This window comes from Myotis daubentonii, chromosome 16 (genome assembly GCF_963259705.1).
Source record: "Myotis daubentonii chromosome 16, mMyoDau2.1, whole genome shotgun sequence".
Classification (NCBI taxonomy): Eukaryota; Metazoa; Chordata; class Mammalia; order Chiroptera; family Vespertilionidae; genus Myotis; species Myotis daubentonii.
The window spans coordinates 37,405,957-37,430,229 of record NC_081855.1 but is presented as its reverse complement, the minus strand read 5'-3'; the positions used below and the strand labels follow the sequence as shown (position 1 = coordinate 37,430,229).

Sequence of the window (24,273 nt, the reverse complement as noted above, 5' to 3'; positions counted from 1 at the left end):
TTTTTGTCTCCCTTTGGGTAGAAGTCTGGCAGATAATAGTTGCTTAATAAATGTTACTTCCTGCAAGCCTTGCTTTTCCAAGACTAAGCTAGCTCCATAAAATTTCAACATTTGAATGCCCTAACCTACTAAGGAATTATTTAGCTGTGTGTGTGTGTGTGTGTGTGTATACACGTGTGTGTGTATACACGTGTGTGTGTGTTTGTGTGCATTTATATATACACATATATATGCTTTTAAAAAATATATTTTTATTGATTTCAGAGAGGAAGGGAGAGGGAGAGAGAGATAGAAACATCAATGATGAGAGAAAATCATTGATCGGCTGCCTCCTGCACGCCCCCTACTGAGGATTGAGCCTGTAACTTGGGCATGTGCCCTTGACTGTAATCAAACTTGGGACCCTTGAGTCCACAGGCTGATGCTCTATCCACTGAGTCAAATCGGCTAGGGCTAGGTATATATATATATATATATATATATATTTTTTAATATATTTTATTGATTTTTTACAGAGAGGAAGGGAGAGAGATAGAGAGTTAGAAACATCGATGAGAGAGAAACATCGATCAGCTGCCTCCTGCACATCTCCTACTGGGGATATGCCCGCAACCCAGGTACATGCCCTTGACCGGAATCGAACCTGGGACCTTTCAGTCCGCAGGCTGACGCCCTATCCACTGAGCCAAACCGGTTTCGGCCTAGGTATATATTTTAATGTTGACTATAAACTTGCCTTTTTTTCCTAGTTCTAATTTTTTAAGAATTACAATTTTTCCCCAAGCTTTTGAGAATCAGAAAATGTAAGGTGGAGGTAAATTCAGTGCAGTTTTATCTAAATGTTATCAAAAACTCTGGTTCTTGTTACTTGAACCAGGAATCCCAAATGAGGTCTCACTCTGAATTTTAAGTACAGCAGATTCTGCTCTTGTTTGGAAAAAGTTGCTTGAGTAGCATCAAACTTAATGGAAGTTCCTCACCTTTTAATTTCTTTTTTTAAAAAAGGATCAGCTTAAGATCAGAACTGGTTAATCACAGTTGGAGGGGAAGTGTTGGGGAATAAAAAAGATGAATAACAATTTTGTTAGAACGTTAAACCAAAAATTGTTAAAAGCTTACATCCAGGTTTCCTCCTGCTACTTGTTATTTGTTCTTTGTGACTGCTTATTAGCACCTTCACGGAAGGGTGTGAAGGGAAAAGAGGCAAAAAGCTAATTAGTTTAATTTTTTATGTTTGCTAATGTATAGGATTTGAAGAAATACTAGTTTGATAAGTTGATTTGTCAGGAAAGTTTCATTAAACTGTTTATACATTACCATGGAGAACTGAGGATTTTAAAGACCTTAAGCACATATCAAAAAAAAAAAAAAAAAAAGTGGGCAACTGTTTATGCAGTTATTGGTTTATTGCTTACTCCTACTTTTTCCTTTGGCCTCCCAAAGGATTGAAAGAAGGATGGTAGTATTAATATTTAACATTTCCCTGGTGTTAGAAAAATGAATTTTTATTTATCATTAATTCAGTACTCTAAACAGATAAGGTAGGCTTCAGTGAGATCCCTGGAATTTGGTCAAGGATGCCCGCCAAAAAGAACCCGCTTGCTTTTGAATTGCTTGGATCCTTCAAGAAGTCTCTGATTTTAAGATTGTTCAAGCACTTGTACTGTTAGAGCTTGTTAGAAAGAGATGAGATTAAAAAGTACTTTTTTTTCCTCTTTGTTTTTATGTGAGGTAGACTGTTAGGAAATTTGAATTCAGTGGTAAACATCAATAAGTATTTTGATAGGTAGTCATCCTTCAAAAATTTTTTTTTTGTTTATGTATTTTTAAATAGGAATGGGATCATACTTATGTTCTTGATCCCCCCCCACCCCCCACTTAGCTATACATCAGAGGATTTTCACATCAAAACATAGTTTTCTAGTGTGTCTTTTTTTTAAGTTTAGGGTTTTTATGTATTACAATTCTTCAGTGAAAGAATTGTACATACATCTTTATGTATCTATGAGAATATGTATCTATGTACATATTGGATAGGTTCCTAGAAATGTAGCTATTGGGTAAAATTTTGGGTAATGGCATTTACATTTTTGATGTATTTTTGCCTTCAAAAAGCTTATGTAACCAAATTTAATAGTTTAAATGCTACAGTTAAAAATTTGCCAGTCTGGGTTCATGTGCTTGGCAATATAAATGACTGGAACTTCAGGTAGATGAAATCTGTCCTAGATTCAGTTGGTGCCAGCTTCTTGTTAGATCATTATCATTTTATGATCAGACATCCCCTTTAACTTCATAATGGATCTCCAGCTGGTACATTCGACGTAGAATGCTCAGGTTAACTAGCATATATATTGGTCCACTGTCTGCCAGGCACAGTGCTGCATGTAGGGGATAAAGATAAAACAAACAGTAACCCCTTTTTAAGGAAGTATATAGTCTAGGGAAGGAAGAGGAAGACACATGCCCATATTACGTTATGAGCTGTTGCCCAGGGTGTCACGGGGGTGCAGGTATGACCCAGAGAGTGAGAGGGACCCCTAATTCAACTTGGAATGAATTGGGAATACTTGAAAGAGCATGTGATTTTGGAGAAGAAAAAGTAGCACAAGCAACGGTGCAAGGGCATGGAAGAGCCTAGAACTATAAATACAATTCAGGAAGTTTGGAGCTGGGGACAGGTTGGAGATGAGGCTGAGTGTTAAAAGGACGTAGATATGCTGTGTGGGGAGTTTGGATTCATCCTTACCCTAGTGTCACTAAAAGATTTTAAACAGGAGCACAACATGGTCAGATTTATATTCCCTCTCCTCTCCTCTCTTCCTTTTTTTCCTAATAATCGTTTTGGTAGTAGATGCTATATTGAAGGCTTGCTGAGACAGGAAGAAAGAACAGTTGGGAGATTATTACTGCCTGGATTACTGTAGTACATAATTAGGGTCTGAATTAAGGCAATGGCATTAAGGATGGAGTGAGTGTGCCTATTATTCTACTTCCTATTTTGAACTCTCCCTAGTCAGCCGTCAAAATTCAACCAGAATGTCATCTCTTTCTGGAACCCTTCAGGCAAAACACTGCTCTATCATCTGGGTTTTCCTTTGCACCTATTTTCTATCGTTTTTGTGTTGTATGTGATAACCCTCACCCGTGGATATGTTTTCCATTGCTTTTCAGAGAGAGAGGGAGAGGTGGGAGAGAGAGAGAGAGAGACACACATCAATATGAGAGAGACACATTGATTGGTTGCCTCCCACATTCATCCTGAACGGGGCCAGGGATTGAACCTGCCACCCAGTTTGACTGGGAATCAAACTCTCAACCCTTCTGTGTGAGGGCTGATGCTCTAACCACTTAACACCACCAGCCAGGGCTATATTCTGTCTTCTTTGCATTAATGAAACTGTTACAATTTTTATTTTTTATTTATTTTTTAATTTTATTTTGTTTTATTGCTTAAAGTATTACAAAGAGTATTACATATGTCTCCGTTTTTCCCCCCCTTGACATTCCCCGGGCCTCCCCTACCCCCCAGTGTCTTGTGTCCATTGGTTATTTTTATATGCATGCATACAAGTCCTTCGGTTGATCTCTTACCCCCCCACCCCCAACCCTCCCCAGGCTTCCCACTGTAGTTTGACAGTCTGTTCAATGCTGCTCTGCCTCTGTATCTATTTTTGTTTATCACATTATAATGGTCTTTATTATACATAAATGAGTGAGATCATGTGGTATTTTTCTTTCATTGACTGACTTATTTCACTTAGCATAATGCTCTCCAGTTCCATCCATGCTGTTGCAAATGGTAAGAATTCCTTCTTTTTTACAGCAGCATAGTATTCCATCGTGTAGATGTACCACAGTTTTCTAATCCATTCATCTACTGATGGGCATTTAGGCGGTTTCCAAATCTTAGCTATGGTGAATTGTGCTGCTATGAACATAGGGATGCATATATCCTTTCTGATTGGTGTTTCTGGTTTCTTGGGATTATATTCCTAGAAGTGGGATCACTGGGTCAAATGGGAGTTCCATTAGACCATAAACTCCTGCAGTCTTTCTATTATTCGTCTGGGATTCGTATATGTTTAAGTGAGCTATCTATGATATACATCAGTGATTGGGATCAAGATTCATTCACAGAGGGCCCGGCTGATGTAGCTCGGTGGATTGGGCATCATCCCATGGACCAAGAGGTCCTGGGTTTGAGTCCCAGTCAGGGCACATGCCCAGATTGTGGGCTTGATCCCCAGTAGGGGGTGTGCGGGAGGCAGCCTATCCATGTGTTTCTCATCTATGCTTCTGTCACTTCCTCTCCTTTCCTCTCTATTTAAAAATCATTAAAAACATATTTTAAGAAAAGATTCATTCACATAGGGAATGCTGATGAACAGGAATTGGGTTAGGATTTGGTGTTGGGACAGTGGGATGGATTTTGGATATGGAATAGTTGAAGTAGCAGTATGGATGATGCTGGACCCTACATATTCTTTAGGTTTCAACTTAGATGTTATTCCCTCTGGGAAGCCTTCTATGATTCCACCCACTCTCAGCCTGTGCTAGGGTCCCCTTAATGTGCCCCCCCAGGATTCCCTGATCACATAGTAGTGTCTTTAGTGGTCTTTGTCATTACTGTAGACACTTAGTATGGTGCTTTTAATGTTATAGGCATTTTAAATGTTTATTGGAGATAATCAGTTGGTATTCCTCTAAAGACTAAAATTTGAATTCTAGTGTCTAGCAGTTAAGGTCCTTTCAATTTAAAATTAGCGTTAAGTTACTTAGTATAATGGTTTAAGAGTTGTGGACTTTAGAATTAGGGATTTGAATTGGAATCCTGCTTCTGCATTTTAGAAGTTCTGAATGTTAAGTTTCCTCATCTATAAAATGAAAATAAGAGTACTTGCTTTACAATGTTATTGTGAAGATAAATGAGAGCGCGTGTAAAATGCTTAGCACAGTGACTGACGTAGTGAAAGGTCAGTTAATGTTAGTGAGCAGCAGTCATAATAATAACCTCTAGTCAGAGCTATGATTCCCTTAGTAATTATAAATGTTTTCGGTTAAGAAGCCCTGTTGGCATAGGGAAGTGTTAGGGACTAGCGTGGTGAGGTCCACATTATTTTTTTGACTTGTAATAAAAAAACATGTCTCTACTCCCTATTGTATTTTATATCTACATTGTTTTCCATTTAAAATAAACATTTTGCATTGTGTCCCATAATGTAGCTTTCATTACTTTATCACAAATCACTACATACATAGCTGCTTTCCTCTTTTATTTTTTAATTTCAGAGAGGAAGGGAGAGGGAAAGAGAGACAAAAATATTGATGAGAGAGAATCACTGATCAGCTGCCTCCCACACACCCTGCACTGGGGATTGAGCCCGCAACCCGAGCGTATGCCCTTGACTGGAATCAAACCCGGGACTCTTCAGTCCGCAGGCCGACGTTCTATCCACTGAGCCAAACCAGCTAGGGCTGCTTTCCTCCTCTTGAGAAGCTGTATACGTGTACCACTTGGCTCATCCAAATTGCTTGTGGATCATCTCCTAAATCCTTTCCCATTATTTTGTCAGTTTCTTGATTAGAGTTTCCTCATCTTCCTCTGCTTGGCAAAATCTCACCAAGTCTTGTTGTTGTTAATCTTCACTCAAGGATATTTTTTCTATTGGGTTTTAGAGAGAGCGGAAGGAGGGACAGGGGAGAGTCTATTGGTTGGGGGGGGGGGGCATCTATTGGTTGCCTCCCACATGATGGACTGGGGATGGAACCTGCAACCCAGGTAAGTGCCCTCGACTGGGAATTGAGCCTGAGACCCTTCGGTCCCAGCGTCAGTGCTGTAACTATTGAGCATACTTGCCAGAGCAAACAAGTGTGTTTTGGCTACTCTAGTTCAGTCAGTAAGTGCTTACAGCACTTAGAGTTTACCGAGCTCTAGGTAAAGTTACCGAGTATGCAAGAGAAGGGTCCTAAAGAACACTGCCTGTTTTGAAATATAATTAATAAATTGTGATAATTAGGGAACATTCAAACACATAATTTGAATTGAGTGATGGTGACTTTTAAGTGCACTGTAAAATTTAAGCAGGAAGAAAGCAATGTGAATCTGAATAGTAGTGAAAAGTTTCTGTAGAGATGTTATGTATTGAAGGATTAATTATGTTTTGGGCCTTTCTGGTAGAAGCAGCAGCCTAGGCAGAGATTGTGGAGTTTGGAATTTAGGGGGAGTTCTGGGTCCATACTACCTGATGTACTTGTTCCGATATTGTTTTACTAGAGGCCCAGTGCATGAATTTGTGCAACAGTGAGGTCCCTCTGCTGGGCCTGTGGGATCGGGCCAAAACCGGCTCTCTGACATCCCCCGGACACTTAGCATATTAGGTTTTTATTATATAGGAAGTTTCATCTTGGAGAATTTTGACTTGTGAAAAGGCACTGGAAGTTATTCTAGAATAGAGAAGTGAGATGATAAAAAGGTATGGAATGTATTGGAGGGCTGAGCTGTCGGTCAGGAAGCTGCTATGATTTAGGTCTGAGCTGATGAAGACTTGGCTGGGTTTTGGTTGGTAATGTTAAGAATAGAAAGGATATACCACACCTGAACAGCTTTATGAGCAATGCATAGAGAAGACAAAGTTGTGAAGGAAAAGAGAGCCTTTTCTCTTCTCTTGTCCTTAAGCGCCTTTACATTAATGTTTGTGTCACTTATTTGGCCCTCGTGCAAACTTTAGCCCCTCCTAATTTCTGGATTTAAGTTTGGAGAAAACTTTGACCATACTACTGTGGTGACCACTTTAGTTGAGGTTCTTGTTGCATCCTGTCTGGATTATTGCAGTAGCTGCTTCTTTGCCTTTTTGTTTTCTTTTAATCCATCCTACCCAACTGGTCTCGGAAAAGCTCAGTTCTGATGTGTCACTCCCATTTGAAAAGCCTTTAATGACATTCTGCTGCCTTTAAGTCTGAGTAAAGGCTGGCTATTTAAGGTTTTCCGTTATTGAACTGGCTTCAAACTATCTTTCTACCTTTTTCTGTACTGTTTCCTCTATTAACTTTATATTTCAAGAAAATTGATCATTTAACGTCTAGGATGTCCTATGTTTTCCCACAGCCTTGCCTTTTCCCATGCTATTTCCTCTCACTAGAATGCCATGTTACCATTCTCTTCTTTTAACCTCTTACATAATTAAATTTTAGCTAATTTAAACATTTCAGCTGACATTTGACAACTTCACGGACACTTCCCTTACCAACCTTCCTCCTTCTCTCTCTTTCCTTTGTGCAGAGTAATGAGGTAATGGGGAAAGAAGTTAGTAGAAGCCACATTATGGGCAAACTTTTCTTCCCCATCTGATTTTTGCTTGTTTTCAGTGCAAGTGTGGTGATTAGCCAGCCATATGGCCAAACCCTTCTCTTTGGGTTTTTGCAGTTTATCAACATTTTTGCAAGATGGATCCTGCTAGTTTTTTCTTGTGTATTTGGGAGTCCTCTGTTGGAAACTAATGAGGAATAAGGCAAAGTTTTCAGTTGTAGGTATGGAGTTAGTTCTGACTTGCAGTATTTGAAGCAGCCAGGTGTTTTGCTTTCTGGAAACAATATATCTTACATGTCTATCTCTATAGATAGACATGAAGATATAGTCTGTATCTCTAGGACAGTGATGGCGAACCTTTTGAGCTCGGTGTGTCAGCATTTTGGAAAAACCCTAACTTAACTCTGGTGCCGTGTCACATACAGAAATTTTTTGATATTTGCAATCATAGTAAAACAAAGACTTATATTTTTGATATTTATTTTATTTATTTAAATGCCATTTAACAAAGAAAAATCAACCAAAAAAAATGAGTTCGCGTGTCACCTCTGACACACGTGTTGTAGGTTCGCCATCATCGCTCTAGGAAGTACTTTTCAATTGGGAGGTGTGATTTTTGCCCCCCTATGGGACATTTGATATTTCTGGAGGCATTTTTGGTTGTCATAATTTGTATAAAGGTGTTTCTAGCATCTAGTGCAGCCGTGGGCAAACTACGGCCCGAGGGCCGAATCCGGCCCATTTGAAATGAATAAAACTATTGAAAAAAAAGACCGTACCCTTTTATGTAATGATGTTTACTTTGAATTTATATTAGTTCACACAAACACTCCATCCATGCTTTTGTTCCGGCCCACTGGTCCAGTTTAAGAACCCATTGTGGCCCTCAAAGTCAAAAAGTTTGCCCACCCCTGATCTAGTGGGTAGAGGCCAGGGATCCTACTGAATAGAGTGTACAAGAGAGACCTCCCCCCCTTACAACAAAGTTTCTCAGCACAAGATGTCAGTAGTGTTGAGAAACTCTGCCCTAGGGATATGTTTTTGCTTCAAAATTGCTACTTGTGTTAGGTTGAAGTCTGTCCTTGAACCTATACTGCAGTTTAGAATAATAGAATCCTAAGTACAGGAAGGGACCCTAGAATTCACATAGTTGAACTTTATTCCAACTGTATCCCTCAGAACAGTGTTCCTCAAGATATTAATAGGTGTAATGGGAAAAAGGTGTTTATTTGTTAAATAGGTTTGGTAAAGGCAAATATCTGCATATTCAGTATGATGAGAAATACATTGTGGATCTCCGTCAAAGGAAGTGTGTCCCCAAATGTGTTTGCCTGCTGAACCCATTTAACATTTTCCAGTCTCCAAATGCTTCCTTGGAACTGGTAGGGAAACCATTAATTACCTAGCCCAATCTTTTATAGCAGATAGGTTCTTTTGTCTCTTTAAACTTACTGGAAAATCTTAATTTGTGTTAGCTTCATCTGCATTTGTCAGATTGTGGTTTATTAGAGGAACTAAAAATTGGGATATTTTAGATTTCTTATTTTGAGTGTACACTAACTTTATTGTCTAACCCCACCCGCAAATTGGAAATTATAATAATCTCAGCCTGAAACCTACTACTGCCCAGGCTGTTTTGAGGATTAATAAGTTAATTATAGCTTTTAATGCTTTGTATTCTTAGGAGAAAGGTGACTTATTATAAGCTGTTGTGCTGCTTTTGTAAAACTGCTAAAGTTTGACAGTCTTCTCTGATTTAAATTGTTGGACAGTGAAACTTTTAGGACTTCAAGTGGAATGGGAATAATTGTTTTAATCAACATTTTGTGGCGTATGTTCAATTTTTAAGAAAAAGTCAGGCCGAAACCGGTTTGGCTCAGTGGATCGAGCGTTGGCCTGCGGACTGAAAGGTCCCAGGTTCGATTCCTGTCAAAGGCATGTACCTGGGTTGCGGACACATCCCCAGTAGGGGGTGTGCAGGAGGCAGCTGATTGATGTTTCTAACTATCTCTCTCCCTTTCTCTCTGTAAAAAGTCAATAAAATATATTTAAAAAAAGAAATAAAAAGAAAAAGTCAGTCACTGACATTTTGCCTTACTCAGGTTTTATGGCTCTTAAAAAATTTGCGTTACTTTATTTTTGCATCCTTTCCTTTTATTATATAAGTAATATATGTTTGTGGTAGAGACAATTACATAAGCCAGAAAACCAAAGACAGAAGAATATTACCACCTACTTTTAAAACAAAAATAAGGTTATAGTACTTGTTTTGTAACACCTTTAAAAAAAATTGCCGAAACCGGTTTGGCTCGGTGGATAGAGCGTTGGCCTGCGGACTGAAGGGTCCCAGGTTGGATTCCGGTCAAGGGCATGTACCTTGGTTGCGGGCACATCCCCGGTGGGGGGCGTGTAGGAGGCAGCTGATCGATGTTTCTCTCTCATCGATGTTTCTGACTCTCTCTCTCCCTTCCTCTCTGTAAAAAATCAATAAAATATATTTTAAAAAAATTAACAGTGAAGCAGGAACTTTTTCATGTCAGTAAATACAAGTGTGCTTTGTTATTTATTGTTGCATAGTATTCCATTATATGGGTATTTCATAATTTAAATTGTTGGGCATTTGATTTGCTCTCTTTTTATCAGAAATAACATCATGAAATATTAAATGAATTTCTAAGCTTATGTGATGATTTATGGCAATTAAAGCTAATATTGAGTGCTAGCTAACCAGATTTGTCATGTCCATTTATATGCTTTTTTCCCTAAGTGAAAAGTCCTCAAGTACAGTGACCTTTTAGAGAAATATTTGCTTAATATTTTTCCTGTGCATTAAGAAGTCTCATAGAAATTTATTTTTATATTTGCTTTTAGTCTATAGGTTATTAATAGTGCAAATAATGGGTGTTTTTGCCAGGTACTAGGCTAAGTAATTGAAAATATTTCATTTAATCATCACAGCAACTTTGTGATTTAGGCTTGTCTTTCGTAGATGAGGAAATGGAGGGAACAGTTAAATAATTTAAATGAGGGTGGAGCCATGATGTGACCTTGGACCTACTCTCCTTACCTGTGAATGCCTTTGGGGGTAATATTGAATCTCAGCATTGCATTACAAGTCAACTAAGGGAGATGGTTGTAGATTTTTATCTTTTCCTATAACTAATATTGTTTTGGTGTAGAAAGATAAAGATTTAGGATGTAGAAATGGAATTCCTTCTGAAGAGGTTGCTTTTCCCTCTCCCTACTTACTTAGATGATTGTTTTAGTAACTATTTGCAGTGCGTCCTATGGGGATATAGAGACCAAGGAGAGTGTGTAAACAAAATAAACTCTTGCCTTTGAGCTGAGATATGCGTCATAAATGTTGAGTTCACAAATGTACTTTCACAGGGTCAGAGAAATATCTTGAAAGATACGGGATTTGAGCCAGCAGATTTTTCTTTAAGTTGTGAACTTTAAATAATTAAATAATTCTAAAATCATGATGAAATATTTACTGCTTAAGTACTTCTGTAGCATGATGTTAATTATGACCATCTTTTTAAAAATATATTTTTATTGATTTCAGAGAGGAAGGAAGAGAGAGAGAGACAGAAACATCAATGATGAGAGAGAATCATTGATTGGCTGCCTCCTGCACAAGCCCACAACCTGGTCATATGCCCTTGACTGGAATCAAACCTGGGACCCTTCAGTCCACAGGCCGACGCTCTATCCACTGAGCCAAACCAGCTAGGGCTATGACCCTCTTTCACATGTGCTGTGCAAGCCTGGGTTTTCCTGAGTAAGTTTTGTGTAAGCTGTGTAACATCTGTGCTCTTGCTTGGGTCCCCAGAGGAAGGCTGTTTCCTGCCATTGCTGAGACTTACATATGGTGCTCTTGGGGTAGTAGGTTACAACTACTCTTCTCACCTATTGTATTATTCATCTGGCACTGATAATGTTCCTCCTTGCATTGCAAGTATCAACAATGTATTGCTATCAGTTTAAAAGAGGAGAATATTGGATTGATGGGAAAGATCTGATAGTGATTTTTGTTTATTGCAGAAAATGCTTTGTGTACTATAAAACTAACTCAACATATTTTGCATTGGTTCATCTATCTATTGGTCATTTATACTATATTAGGAAGTAACATTAATGTTAAGATCAGAAATAGAAAAAGTGGACATAAAACAGTTTGTGTTACATAGAAAGCCATATACCAAAAGGTCTACTTATTTCATAGAAAATTCATTAAAGTACAATATTAGAATGAGAAACTTTTGGCGCTATGTAGAGCAATAGATAAATTTGAACTGTAAGTGTATTGGTATTTGTATGGATGCTATCTTGGTCATTTACTTAAATATTTATTTAAAAACAAATTAAAAAAATATTTAATGGTTTGAATGGTCATAGTGTGAAAAAAACCTTGGTGTAGTCCTATAGGGTCTATCATCCTATATTGTCATTAATCTAGGGCTAAAAAAGTTTGACCAAATTGGAAGTTGTCCTCTTGTTTTTTTGTTTGTTTGTTTTTTAAGGAGGGAAAAGGTTGCTTTAGTTCAGTGGTTCCCTAGTTTTTTGCTCTCAAGACCCCTTTTCACTCTTAAAACATGTTGAGACAACCACAAAGAACTTTTAAGTGAATGGCATTGTTTTACATTTTTGCAAATCTTACTAATGTCTGGCTTAATAGAAAACACCTGGGTTCTCATATCTGTTTTTGCATTCATTCTATTGTATGTTTTGGTTGTAGAATATAAAGAAAATCTGGCTTCACACAGCTAGGTAGGAGGAAAAAGAGGAGTACTTAATAGTCTTTTTAGATAAGTGTGGATCTTCTTTGACATTGTACCCAAACTTGACTAGTTGTAGTTTCATCGAGTTTAGTTGCAATATGGAATCTAAAACCATATCAATGAACCTTTTGTACTGTTAGGTCAGTAATTTTCAATCACTAGTGTGCCACAAGCAATTTTGAAACATGCAATACTTGACTATTTAGTCAGGGGTACTGACCTCTTTTCCCTTAGATACTCAAATGAAAAAATAACAGCCAACGACAATAGCCGTCCAGTGTGAATGAATCAAAATTACACCTATTTTTTTTTTTGTCAGATCAGCAAAAAAATATTTTTTTTTGGTGTGCTGCAGGATTTTAGTACTAATTAGTGTGCCATGAGATGAAGAGGGTTGAAAATCACTATTAGGTTAAAATCTATTGGTCTGTCTTGAGCTTACTTTTACCTGTGCATGAGTTTCTCACATGCATTGGTCATTTGGTCATTTACTGAGTTTCCCAGATCTTCCAAATGTTTACACATTTCATTGTATGGTATCAAAAATTTACATTTATTAATACCAGCAGTAGTATATTTAATTAGAAACGACTTTTTAAAGTAATGGGAATATGTTCAAGTTCATGATGGTGGATACAACTTTTCAAAATACTTATTTTTTGCTTGAAAACCCAGATTTTATAATTGGCAATAAACATTGTCAGTGGTTTTTCTTGAAGGGACAGGTTCACTTTGTTCATTTTTGAGAAAATGTCTGCTAACTACATAAGTAGTTCTGCCAACTAAAAATAGTGTTAGGTGAGAAAAGCTTCTAGTTCAGCTTGCAATCAGTTGTACAGGTGCTTTTTCTCAGACTACTACTTTTTCTTGTTAATTCTTATCTGAGGATATTTTTTCCATTTTTTTTTTTTTTTAAGAGGGAGAGGGAAAGAAACATTGATGTGAGAGAGACACATCGATTGGTTTCCTACTGCATGTGCCCCGACGGGCTGGGGGTCAAACCTGCAACCCAGGTATATGCTCTTGATTGGGAATCCAACCTGAGACCCTTCAGTGGGTGTGCCAATGCTCTAACCCCTGAGCACACAGACCAGGCTCTCAGACTTATTAAAGCTTCAGAAGTAATTTATGTGTACTGTACCTTTCATCACAAAGAATATTTTTAAAAGTAGAGATTTAATAAATTTATAATTTTCATAATTTTATCAAGGACATTGATAAATGGAACTAGCTTTTTTTAAAAAATTCTAACCCGAGGACATGTTTATTGATTTTTAGAGAGAGAGATAAAGAGGGCAGGGCAGGGGAGACAGACAGACAGACACGGATAGATAGACATTGATGTGAGAGAGAGACATGATTCGGTTGCCTCCTGTATGTGCCCTGACCGGGAATTGAACCTGCGACTTTTCTGGTACACAGGTGCTCAGCCTTGTTTTTGTACCCTCATTGCAAATATCAACAGAAAAAAAAATTTAAAAAGGCAAATAATTTTTAGGATTACTATGAAAATAGCTCTCTTGGACCCCTAAAATGGTCTTTGAGCTCCCAAGAAGTCTGTAGACCACACTTTTAAGAACAGTTGGCTTAGTTCTTTACGTAGATTTTCTTTTGCTCTCCAACCAAATAGAGGCAAATGACTGAGGCTTTCAGCTTAGATTACTAAATGAAAGCAATACCATTACCAGAGATAATAAATCTGGTTGAGGAGTAAGTATTGAAAGAAGAAAGTGAATTTTGATTTCCTGGGAGCTTGAGGAACATAGAGGTGGGAATGTTGACTAGTGCAACTCAGCAAGTTTTTCTGAGTATTAGGAGGCCTCACTATACATACTAGAGGTCTCACTGTACTAGTTACATACTAGTGGTTGTTGAGAAGGAAGTGGGTTCAGAGAGAAGAGGACAAAAGAAGGAACCTTGGTATCAAGGACATCAGGAAAGGAGAATTTCAAGAATGATTGGTCAGCACTACCTAATGCTTTAGAGAAGTCAAATAGATTGGGGATTGAGATTTAACCATTGAGATTTGATAATGAGATTACTGGTAACTTCTGCCAGAGCAGTAGGAGCCAGATTAGAGTGCAGAGGCAGCTATTTATATTATTCTTTTAGGAAGTTTTGGAGTGAAGGGAAGAGACAACTTGGGCAGTTAATTTGAGAGGTAGGTTGTACTGAGGACAATAAAGAAAGCTGACAAGTGTGATCCAGTTAAGCTTGTAGTTTGAGCTGTCTTGCTGAGATGTGAGAAGCTGCTGAACACTGGATTGTTTGGCCAGAAAAATACACAGATCTATGACATTTGGCATATGAACTTTTTGGTGGGATGGGGAGTTCTTACTAATTCTTTTCTGTTTAATTGCTAGATGTTTAGTTTGCTTCATTTGCTTTAAATGCACTCATTTTAAGAAGTTTAAAGAGATTTTTCTCTTAAATGAAGGTGATTTGACTTTAATAATCTGTGATTCTCTCAGTGTAGAACTTCTGTTTTAGCTACTTTGAATCCGTGGTAACAAGTGACCAAAAAAAGTGGAATTCTTTCTCTTGTACAGAAGAGTGTATGTGCTCTCTCTCTCTCTCCCTCCTTCTTTCCTTCCCTCCTTCCCTCCCTCCCCCCTCCCCCTCCTTCCCCTGATGAAGGATATTCAGGTCTCCAGAGTGAATGTGACTGGAGGCAGAGTTTGGATTATAGCCTCAAGTAGTATTTGTATGAAAAATGTTGTCTATTATGCTTGTATTTCTAACTTCCTTTTGTTCTTTTTTTTTTTAGTCTGTTCTCTGGGGAGGCAGAAAGGGGCCGTGGAGCTGGCCTCGGCACCGGGAGAGGCTGGACTTCCTGTCTCTCTGTGCTGAATGGCTGCGATGGCGCCCGCTCTCACTGACGCAGCAGCTGAAGCACACCATATCCGGTTCAAACTGGCTCCCCCATCCTCCACTTTGTCCCCTGGCAGTGCCGAAAACAACGGCAACGCCAACATCCTTATTGCTGCCAACGGAACCAAAAGAAAAGCCATTGCTGCAGAGGATCCCAGTCTAGACTTTCGAAATAATCCTAAGGAAGATTTGGGAAAGCTGCAACCATTGGTGGCGTCTTATCTCTGCTCCGATGTAACACCTGTTTCCTCGAAGGAATCGTTGAAATTGCAAGGTGTCTTCAGCAAGCAGACAGTCCTTAAATCTCACCCTTTCTTATCTCAGTCCTATGAACTCCGAGCTGAGCTGTTGGGGAGACAGCCAGTTTTGGAGTTTTCCTTAGAAAATCTTAGAAGCATGAATACGAGTGGTCAAACAGCTCTGCCACAAGCACCTGTAAATGGGTTGGCTAAGAAATTGACTAAAAGTTCAACACATTCTGATCATGACAATTCCAGTTCCCTCAATGGGGGAAAACGAACTCTTACTTCATCTTCTCAGGGGGGTGATGAAATGGTGGCATCTGAATCAGGGGACTTGAAGGGGGGTATGACCAATTGCACTCTTCCACATAGAAGCCTTGATGTAGAACACACAACTATATTTAGCAATAATAGCACTGCAAACAAATCTTCTGTAAATTCCATGGAACAGCCAGCACTTCAAGGAAGCAGTAGGTTATCACCTGGCACAGACTCCAGTTCTAACTTGGGGGGCATCAAGTTAGAGGGTAAAAAGTCTCCCCTGTCTTCCATTCTTTTTAGTGCTTTAGATTCTGACACAAGGATAACAGCTTTACTACGACGGCAGGCTGATATTGAAAATCGTGCCCGCAGATTACAGAAGCGCTTACAGGTTGTGCAAGCCAAGCAGGTGGAGAGGCACATTCAGCATCAGCTGGGCGGATTTTTAGAGAAAACTTTGAGCAAACTGCCAAACTTGGAATCCCTGAGGCCCCGAAGCCAGTTGATGCTGACTCGAAAGGCTGAAGCTGCATTGAGAAAAGCTGCCAGTGAGACCACCACTTCAGAAGGACTTAGTAACTTCCTGAAAAGTGATTCCATTTCAGAAGAATTGGAGAGATTTACAGCTAGTGGTATAGCCAGCTTGAGGTGCAGTGAACAAGCATTTGACTCGGATGTCACTGACAGTAGTTCAGGAGGAGAGTCTGATATTGAAGAGGAAGAACTGACCAGAGCTGACCCTGGGCAGCGTCACATACCTCTGTGAGTAGAACCCATGCATAATGACATTCTTGAGAGAGGGAACACAGGAGAAAGACTTGGTGAATTCCCATCATGGGGAGAATGGGATTCTTTGTTTATAAATACCTAGATTCCATTTGTCTTTTTTCTAATTTTAGGTAGGTGAATGCATATACTTGTTAGTGACGAAATGGAAGATATTTCTGGTATAGTTGCTGTAGGCTAAAAGCTGCTAATTTATTTTTAAAATCTAATTTATTAAAAACAGACATCTATTTGTAAAACTGTACTTATTCTTTGAGTGAATAGATTTTTTTTTGAAGCTGGACATGTTATTTTTATAAGTTTCTATGACTTGACTTCAGAATTTGTTGCTTCTAGTAGATGGGGACAGAAATTTCGTTGACCTAGTTCACTTTGCTGGAGTTTATAGTTGGTTTAATTGAGCTTTCAGTCGAGAATGTACCCCGTCTTCACTTTTAACACTTGCGGTTTCCTCTCCTTTTTAAGGACTAATATTCAGAAAATGCTCTGAGTATTTTATAGGTTACATTTAAGCACAATTCACTTTTTCACAACTTGTCTCTACCTAAAATAGCCCATCTTTGTCAGATTTGGATTTTATTTTCTCTCAGCTAAGTTAAATGTATTAGCTTATTTGGGATAAATTCTTATTGGTGTTTCCAAATCTGTTTGTTTGAAGAAAATTCTGCATAAGCTTTGAGTGGCACTCAGTTGGTGTGGTGGAGTTCATATACTTCGCTCCTAATTCTGCATTTGGCTCCTTAGGGATTAACAAGGAAGTACAGTATATAAATATATCTCCTTAAAGATAAATCAGTCTATGCCAGGGGTGGGCAAACTTTTTGACTCGAGGGCCACAATGGGTTCTTAAACTGGACCGGAGGGCTGGAACAAAAGCATGGATGGAGTGTTTGTGTGAACTAATATAAATTCAAAGTAAACATCATTACATAAAAGGGTACGGTCTTTTTTTTTTTTTAGTTTTATTCATTTCAAGCGGGCCGTAGTTTGCCCACAGCTGGTCTATGCCCTAACCGGTTTGGCTCAGTGGATAGAGCGTTGGCCTGCGGACTGAAGGGTCCCAGGTTCGATTCCGGTCAAGGGCATGTACCTTGGTTGCGGGCACATCCCCAGAGGGGGGTGTGCAGGAGGCAGCTGATCGATGTTTCTCATCGATGTTTCTAACTCTCTATCCCTCTCTCTTCCTCTGTAAAAATCAATAAAATATTTAAAAAAAACACATAAATCAGTCTACTTTTTTTTTTTTTAGTTCTCAATCAAGGATATGTTTTTATTGATGAGAGAGAGAAACAAACATTCATGTGAGAGAGAAACATCGGTCAGTTGCTTCCCATATGCACCCCAACCAGGGATTGAGCTTATAACCTTGGTATGTGTCCTGACCAGGAATCGCACCGGCAACCTCTTGGTGTACAGGACAACACTCCAACCAACTGAGCCACCTGGCCAGGGCAATCAGTTCATATTTTATCTACTTAAAAGTGCTAAACTTGTGAAAAAGGAAAACATGATAATTTGGAAAAGATGGGCAGGATAGTTGACTAGCAAATCCTCTCTCATTTCTACTTTGGGCAGGGATTTTGTAAAGGTTGGATTACTAGAGAAGGCTCAAATAGGTGGCTATGTTGGAATAATTTTTTTCCTTGCCTGTAGTAAAAAGGTAACTAGGATTTTCACTGGAGACTTAATTGAGGCAGCTGTACTTTTAAGTTTAAGTAAATTTCCTTTTTTCTTAAATGGATTACTAGTTTACATCACCTTGTGAGTATTTGTGGCATTATCCGTACTGACTTTGCTGCATAAACCATTGCTTCAAAAAAAATCTTAATGTTAGCCTATCCAGTTTGGCTCAATGGATAGCGTGTCAATCTGCGGACTGAAGGGTCCCTGGTTTGATTCCGGTCAAGGGCAAATGCCTGGGTTGCAGGCTTGATCCCCAGTAAGGGGGCATGCAGGAGGCAGCCAATCAATGATTCATCATTGATGTTTTATTCTCTCCTCTCTTCCTCTCTCAGAAATCAACAAAAATATGTTAAAAAAATCTTAATGTTGAATTTTTGTGTGTTTTAGAGTAATTTCATGTAACAAATACTGTAGTTGAAGCATATTACTTACATGTGCTTGTTTTGTGTATTTGAGAAAATAATCTAGAAGCTTACTGTTTTCAGTATACCTTGTATTGAAAAAGTTTTTAAGTTTTGGTAATGTGGGTAACTCTAATCCAGGGAAATAAAAATAACTAAGAGAGAACTTTTTTTATTCCATGGGATAATCTCGTGATTTGAAAAGACCTTAGTCTCTTCACTCACTACTTAGTTCTGGGCCTTCTCATATAATGAATGGTTTGTTGATTTGGAAGAGTGTGAAGTGCAAGGACAGTTCACAGATATTTTAGGGATCAGTTGAACCCACTTAAAATTTAAGTAAGAAAAATATGGAGAACTAAAGATACTGTGAAGTAAATATACTTTTGTACATTTGTATGTAATTGAATCAAAATTAAAAGCACCAATACACCACTACTTCAAAGATCTTGTTGAGCAAGGCCAACAGATTGACTCCTAATGCAAGTATCTAGCCAGGTGTTTTATTTATCTTTTAATTATACATATATATATGTAGAGAGAGAAAGAGATTGATTGATTGAGATTGATTTGTTGTTCCACTTAATTATGCATTCATTGATTGATTCTTGTATGTGCCCTGACCAGGAATTGAACCTGCAACCAACCTTGTATTGGGAGGCCGCTCTAACCAACTCAGCTACCCAGTCAAGGTGGTAGGCAGGTGTTTGTTGACCATCTGAGTGTTTTAAAGATTTTTCAGTAATTGGCCAGACAGTGAGAATGGAGATATTGCTTTGATTAAAAAAGAAAAAAAGGGAAAGTCTTTGGATGCTGAGAAGCCTTTTCTTAGTGATCTAGTAGTCCATTCCAAATCCCATAACCACATTTAGAATTCTTGAGTCCTAGAATAAATAAAACTGGTGAGTTTAAACTTGTTTTCCCTTTCTGGTAGTCTGTCTAATATTTCACTCCTTTACTGAAGTACTTCTGCCAGAGATAAAGTTGCTCCTGTACTAAACATTTTCAGCCATGATGAAAATATTTAGTACAGGATAGTGTTGAAATGAAATGTTTTGAAATAATGCTGCTTATAAATTATATGTGGATGGTTCTGTGAAAATTGCAAGCCTTCACTAAGAATTCATTTGTTTTTTCTTTTCTAACTCTTAAGAGGAAAAACTAAGTCCTAGACCAGTGATGGTGAACCTACGATACGCGTGTCAGGTGACACGCAAACTCATTTTTTTTTTGGTTGATTTTTGTTAAATGGCATTTAAATATATAAAATAAATATCAAAAATATAAGTCTTTGTTTTACTATGGTTGCAAATATAAAAGAATTTCTACATGTGACACAGCACCAGAGTTAAGTTAGGGTTTTTCAAAATGCTGACATGCCAAGCTCAAAAGGTTCACCATCACTGTCATAGACACATGCTAGCAGTAGCAGAATGATTGATTTTTATATGTTGAGTTTTTGGCAAATTGTTTATCATTGTACTAGGGGCCCAGTGCAGGAATTCGTGCACCTTGAAAGGAACTCTGGCCCATGAGGTTGCAGTGGGCACAGGGGTGGGTCTTGGCCAATCCTCTGCACCCCCACCCAGCCCCTCCCACCGTGGCCCCTGGTCCCCTGTCTGCTGGCAGCCCCACTCCCGCCACTGCCACTCCCACATGCTGATGGTGCTGGCCCTGCTTGCACCCACTGACTGATGGTGCGGTGCGATTGGGGCTGGTGCTGGCAGTGGTTGCAAACGGGGCCATCACCGGCAGCAGGTGCGAGAGGTGACTGTCAACTCCGATTGCCCCTCAGGAGCAGGGGGAGGTGGAGAAGCTCTGAGGCCGGCAACTGCTGCTTGCACCTGCTGACAGCACTGAGGATCAGAGCCAGCGCGGGGCACCAATAGCGTGTGTGAGCAGTGGCTCTGGCTCTGGCGCTGGCAGCAGGTGAAAGCGCCAGGTGGGAGTGCGGTGCATGGGAGCAAAGAATTTTCAGTAACCAGCAGAGGCCCGCCCCAATGACAGCGATCGGCACCTACCTTGGTCTGGCGCCCCCACTGCAGCTGATGCCTGCCATGTTCTGCGCTCTGCCTCATTCTCGCCATGTTCCAGCGCACACCCCCTGGTGATCAGTGCACGTCATAGCAATCGGTTGTTCTGCTGTTCGGTCTGTTTGCATATTAGCCTTTTATTATATAGTACTAGAGGCCCGGTGCACAAAAATTTGTGCACTCGGGGGGGGAGGGGGGGTCCCTCAGCCTGGCCTGTGCCCTCTAGCAGTCTGGGACCCCTCGGGAGATAACGACCTGCTGGCTTAGGCCTGCTCCCGGGTGGCAGAGGGCAGGCCCAATCCCTAGGTGCAGCCCCTGGTCGGGCTCAGAGCAGGGCTGATTGGGGAGTTGGGGCGCCGCCCCCTGTCACACTCAAGGCAGGGTCGATGGGGAGGTTGTGGAGCAACCCCCTGTCACACACAGAGCAGGGCCCATCAGGGGGGTTGGGGCTCTGTACCCTGTCACGCACAGAGCAGGGCCCATCAGGGGGTTGGGGTGCTGCCCTCTATCACCCACAGAGCAGGGCGGATCGGGGGTTGGGGCGCCGCCACTCTCACACTCAGGGCAGGGCTGATGGGGAGGTTATGGCTCTACCCCGTCACACACAGAGCAGGGCCCGTGGGGGGGGGGGGAGCTCCCCCCTATCAGGCACAGAGCAGGGCGGATAGGGAGGTTGTGTCCCCGCCCCCTGTCACACACAGAGCCACAGGGTGATCAGGGGGTTTGGGTGCTGCCCCCTGTCATGCTGATTCCAGTGCCGGGAGGCATATTACCCTTTTACTCTATAGGGTAGAGGCCTGGTGCATGGGTGGGGCTGGCTGGTTTGCCCTGAAGGGTGTTCTGGATCAGGGTGGGGGTCCCCACTGGGGTGCCTGGCCAGTCTGGGTGAGGGGCTGAGGGCTGTTTTCAGGCTGGGGGTGACTGAAGCTCCCAACCGCTCCTTTTTTCCTTTTTTTTTTTTTTTAATTCTGGGCCAGCTTTAGCTTGAGGCTTGGCTCCAGCTCTTAGGCCTCCAGCTGAAAGGAGGTTTCTGGCCTTTGCTTACAATGTTGCCAATCTGCTGGCTGAAGTTGGGCGTATTTGTTACAGAGTTTCTTAAACTGCCAGCTCAGAGGCAGCTGCATGTGGGGAACATTGGTTTCCTCCGTCACTGAGGCAACCAAGCCTCATGTTAGTTTCAAGCTGCCTGGCTGCCGGCCGCCATCTTGGCTGACAGTTAATTTGCATATCTCGCTGATTAGCCAATGAAAAGGGTATCGGTCGTACGCCAATTACCATGTTTCTCTTTTATTAGATAGGATTATACTTTACAAATAGTAAATTCTGTATTACTAGACAGGGCGTTTTAGAAAAATTCCTTTTTCTTAATATATATATATATATATTTTAAAATCCTCACCTGAGGATAGTTTTTCCATTGAATTTTTTTTGAAAGAATGTAAGGTAGGGAGGAGGGGAGAGAGAAACATTGATGAGAGACACTTTGATTGGTTGCCTACCGCACTGGGGCTGGGATTTGAACCTGCAACCAAGGTGCATGCCCTTGACCAGGAATTGAACCCGAGACCCTTCGGTCTATGAGTCAAACTTATCAAACTGGCCGGGGCTGATTAATATTTTTGGTTAACTGATTTTATGTTTAGTTTAAACCTGTTGCCTTTCTATTTTAAGCTTTTTTGGGGAAATCTTTCTAAAATGTATTATGTAATTGTCTTGGTACATGTCACTACTAATGTGAAAATCAAGGAACTAACAAGAAAGCTGTGTTTTAATAAATACCTTAATGTTTAAAAAAATTTTTTAAAGCCTCACCTGAGGATATGTTTATTGATTTTGAAGGGAGAGACAGAGGCAGAGATATACACTGAGTGGCCAGATTATTATGACCACCTGACGTTTGTAGGCAAATTAGCTATAATTTCCTGCTCAGGTTGCTAGAGGGCCAGATCATGATAAACGTCTGAGTAGCACAACATACCTAAGTATAGTTGCTGATCAAGTTCATCCTATCATGTTGATGGCGTGTCCCAATAGAGATGGCTTCTTCCAACAAGACAATGCGCCATGCCACGGTGCTCGTATTGTGCAGGAGTGGTTTCAAGAACATGAGGGAGACTTTACCTTGCTTCGGTGGCCCCCACAATCACCAGATCTCAATCCAATTGAGCATTTGTGGGGCGAAGTTAAAAGAGCCATCAGGCAGCTGGTTCCACAACCATCAAATCTCACAGAACTGGACAGTGCTGTTCATTAGGCATGGTGTCCGATTCCTTGCATCACCTTTCAACATCTCGTGGAGTCAATGCCAAGAAGAATTGCTGCAGTATGGAAGGCAAAAGGTGGCCCAACGAAGTACTGATGGGGTGGTCATAATAATCTGGCCGGTCATAATAATCTAGCCATTCAGTGTACATCTACTGGTTGCTTCTCATACACGCCTTGACTGAAGATTAAAGTTGCAATATGTGCCCTGATGGGGAATTCAACCTGCAACCTTTTGGTGTATGGGACGATGCTCCAACCAACTGAGCAACCCGGCCAGGGCTAATGTTTAATTCTTAATTGTAGAAGTAGAAACAAAAGCATTTATTTATCTCCTATGTATGTAATATACTCTTGAGTGTGTGCTTGTGCATGCGCTCTCATCTAAACTTTGGTTTATCTTTATATTCCACTTTTTCTTTTCCTCCTAAGAGTTTTGTCCTGTTATTTTGTCATGAATTCCTGAATTTGGTTTTTATTTTCTTGGTCTGTCTATGATAAGTACTTGCTGTTAAGAAAATATTTTTTTCAGGTAGATCAGTATTCTGGGTACCTGGACATTAATGTAGACCTCTTTTCCCTAAAAAAAATTTTTTCTTACTGAACTGTTAAAATAGGCTTATCTTGGTGGTTAGCATAAAATTCATCCCATAAAACATTTCATTGTGACTATTGAAATGTGTTTTATATATTAAGTATATATTATACAATGCCTTCTCTATAAGGACCTCGGGGAGAAAGACGTGCAAATAAGAGTACTTGTATTTTTCCCTAAGCTTTTAAGTCTGTTTTTATTACCTGGATGTTGTGATTTGTGTTGTTCACAAAGTTTCTATTTTCCTGTTGGCTTTTAGAACTTTAGAGCCAAGCTTATTGTACTTTTTAAAAGCCTCATTCTTGGCTTCATTTTGTTCTCCTAGTTCTTACTTTATTTTCATGGTTTTACTTCTTCTGCTTTAATTTATTCTAACCTATGTTTTATTTGTCAAGTAGCCTTCTAATGTCCACATCAGGGTTGGGTAAAAATTAAACTAGATGCTCAGTTTAATGACACTAAAGTTATTTGAATTTTGGGTTATCTTGATTGTATTGACTCTTTACTTTTGTGGAATTTCACACTCTTGGAGTTGTTAATGAAGACTTCCAGATACAATGAATTACTAGTATGTTTGTAGATTTTGCTCTTTCGGTTGGTACTCTGGAATGCGTTGTGTTGTAGCTTCTACTTGAATTTATTAAGTATACACAGATGATGTTGCCAAAGTCATTTTGATTTGTGCTTATTTCCCTATTTATCTTTTCACAGAATGATGTAGTGAGAGAAAGAAATATTAGCCAGGACCTAAGATCTAAGGGTGGCTAGGATTTCGATACAAAGTTTTCTTTTGGTTGTGACCTACTGAGGTAGGTTAGTACAGGCACAGCATAAACAGGACAGAGGCTAAAAGGCATGGGGCTTTGGTGGCTAGAGGGGAGGTGTTTTAAAGACCAGGGCTAACCATGTAATCACTTTTCTAATAAAAATAAGAGAACTGACCTAGATGACCTCTAGGGCTCAAAGTACTTTGAATTGTGCTACTATATCTTTAAATAACATTGATGGCAAAAGTCTCTATAAGTCACTGAGGTAACTTGAAACAA

General features: G+C 39.9%; 1 protein-coding gene across 8 annotated transcripts in view; it reads left to right on the top strand.

Annotated features, from left to right (window-relative positions):
• The window catches only part of KANSL1 (KAT8 regulatory NSL complex subunit 1), a 168,794-nt gene that overhangs the window by 33,963 nt on the left and 110,558 nt on the right, over positions 1-24,273 (top strand). For 7 of the 8 annotated variants that reach the window (XM_059669843.1, XM_059669844.1, XM_059669849.1 and 4 more), the window contains one exon: positions 14,861-16,229. In XM_059669843.1, coding sequence (XP_059525826.1) covers positions 14,944-16,229 — 1,286 coding nt within the window. In that variant the 5' untranslated portion in view covers positions 14,861-14,943. Of the gene's footprint in view, positions 1-10,933; positions 11,094-14,860; positions 16,230-24,273 lie in introns of those variants that run through there. The other variant, XM_059669845.1, reaches the window with a different exon arrangement.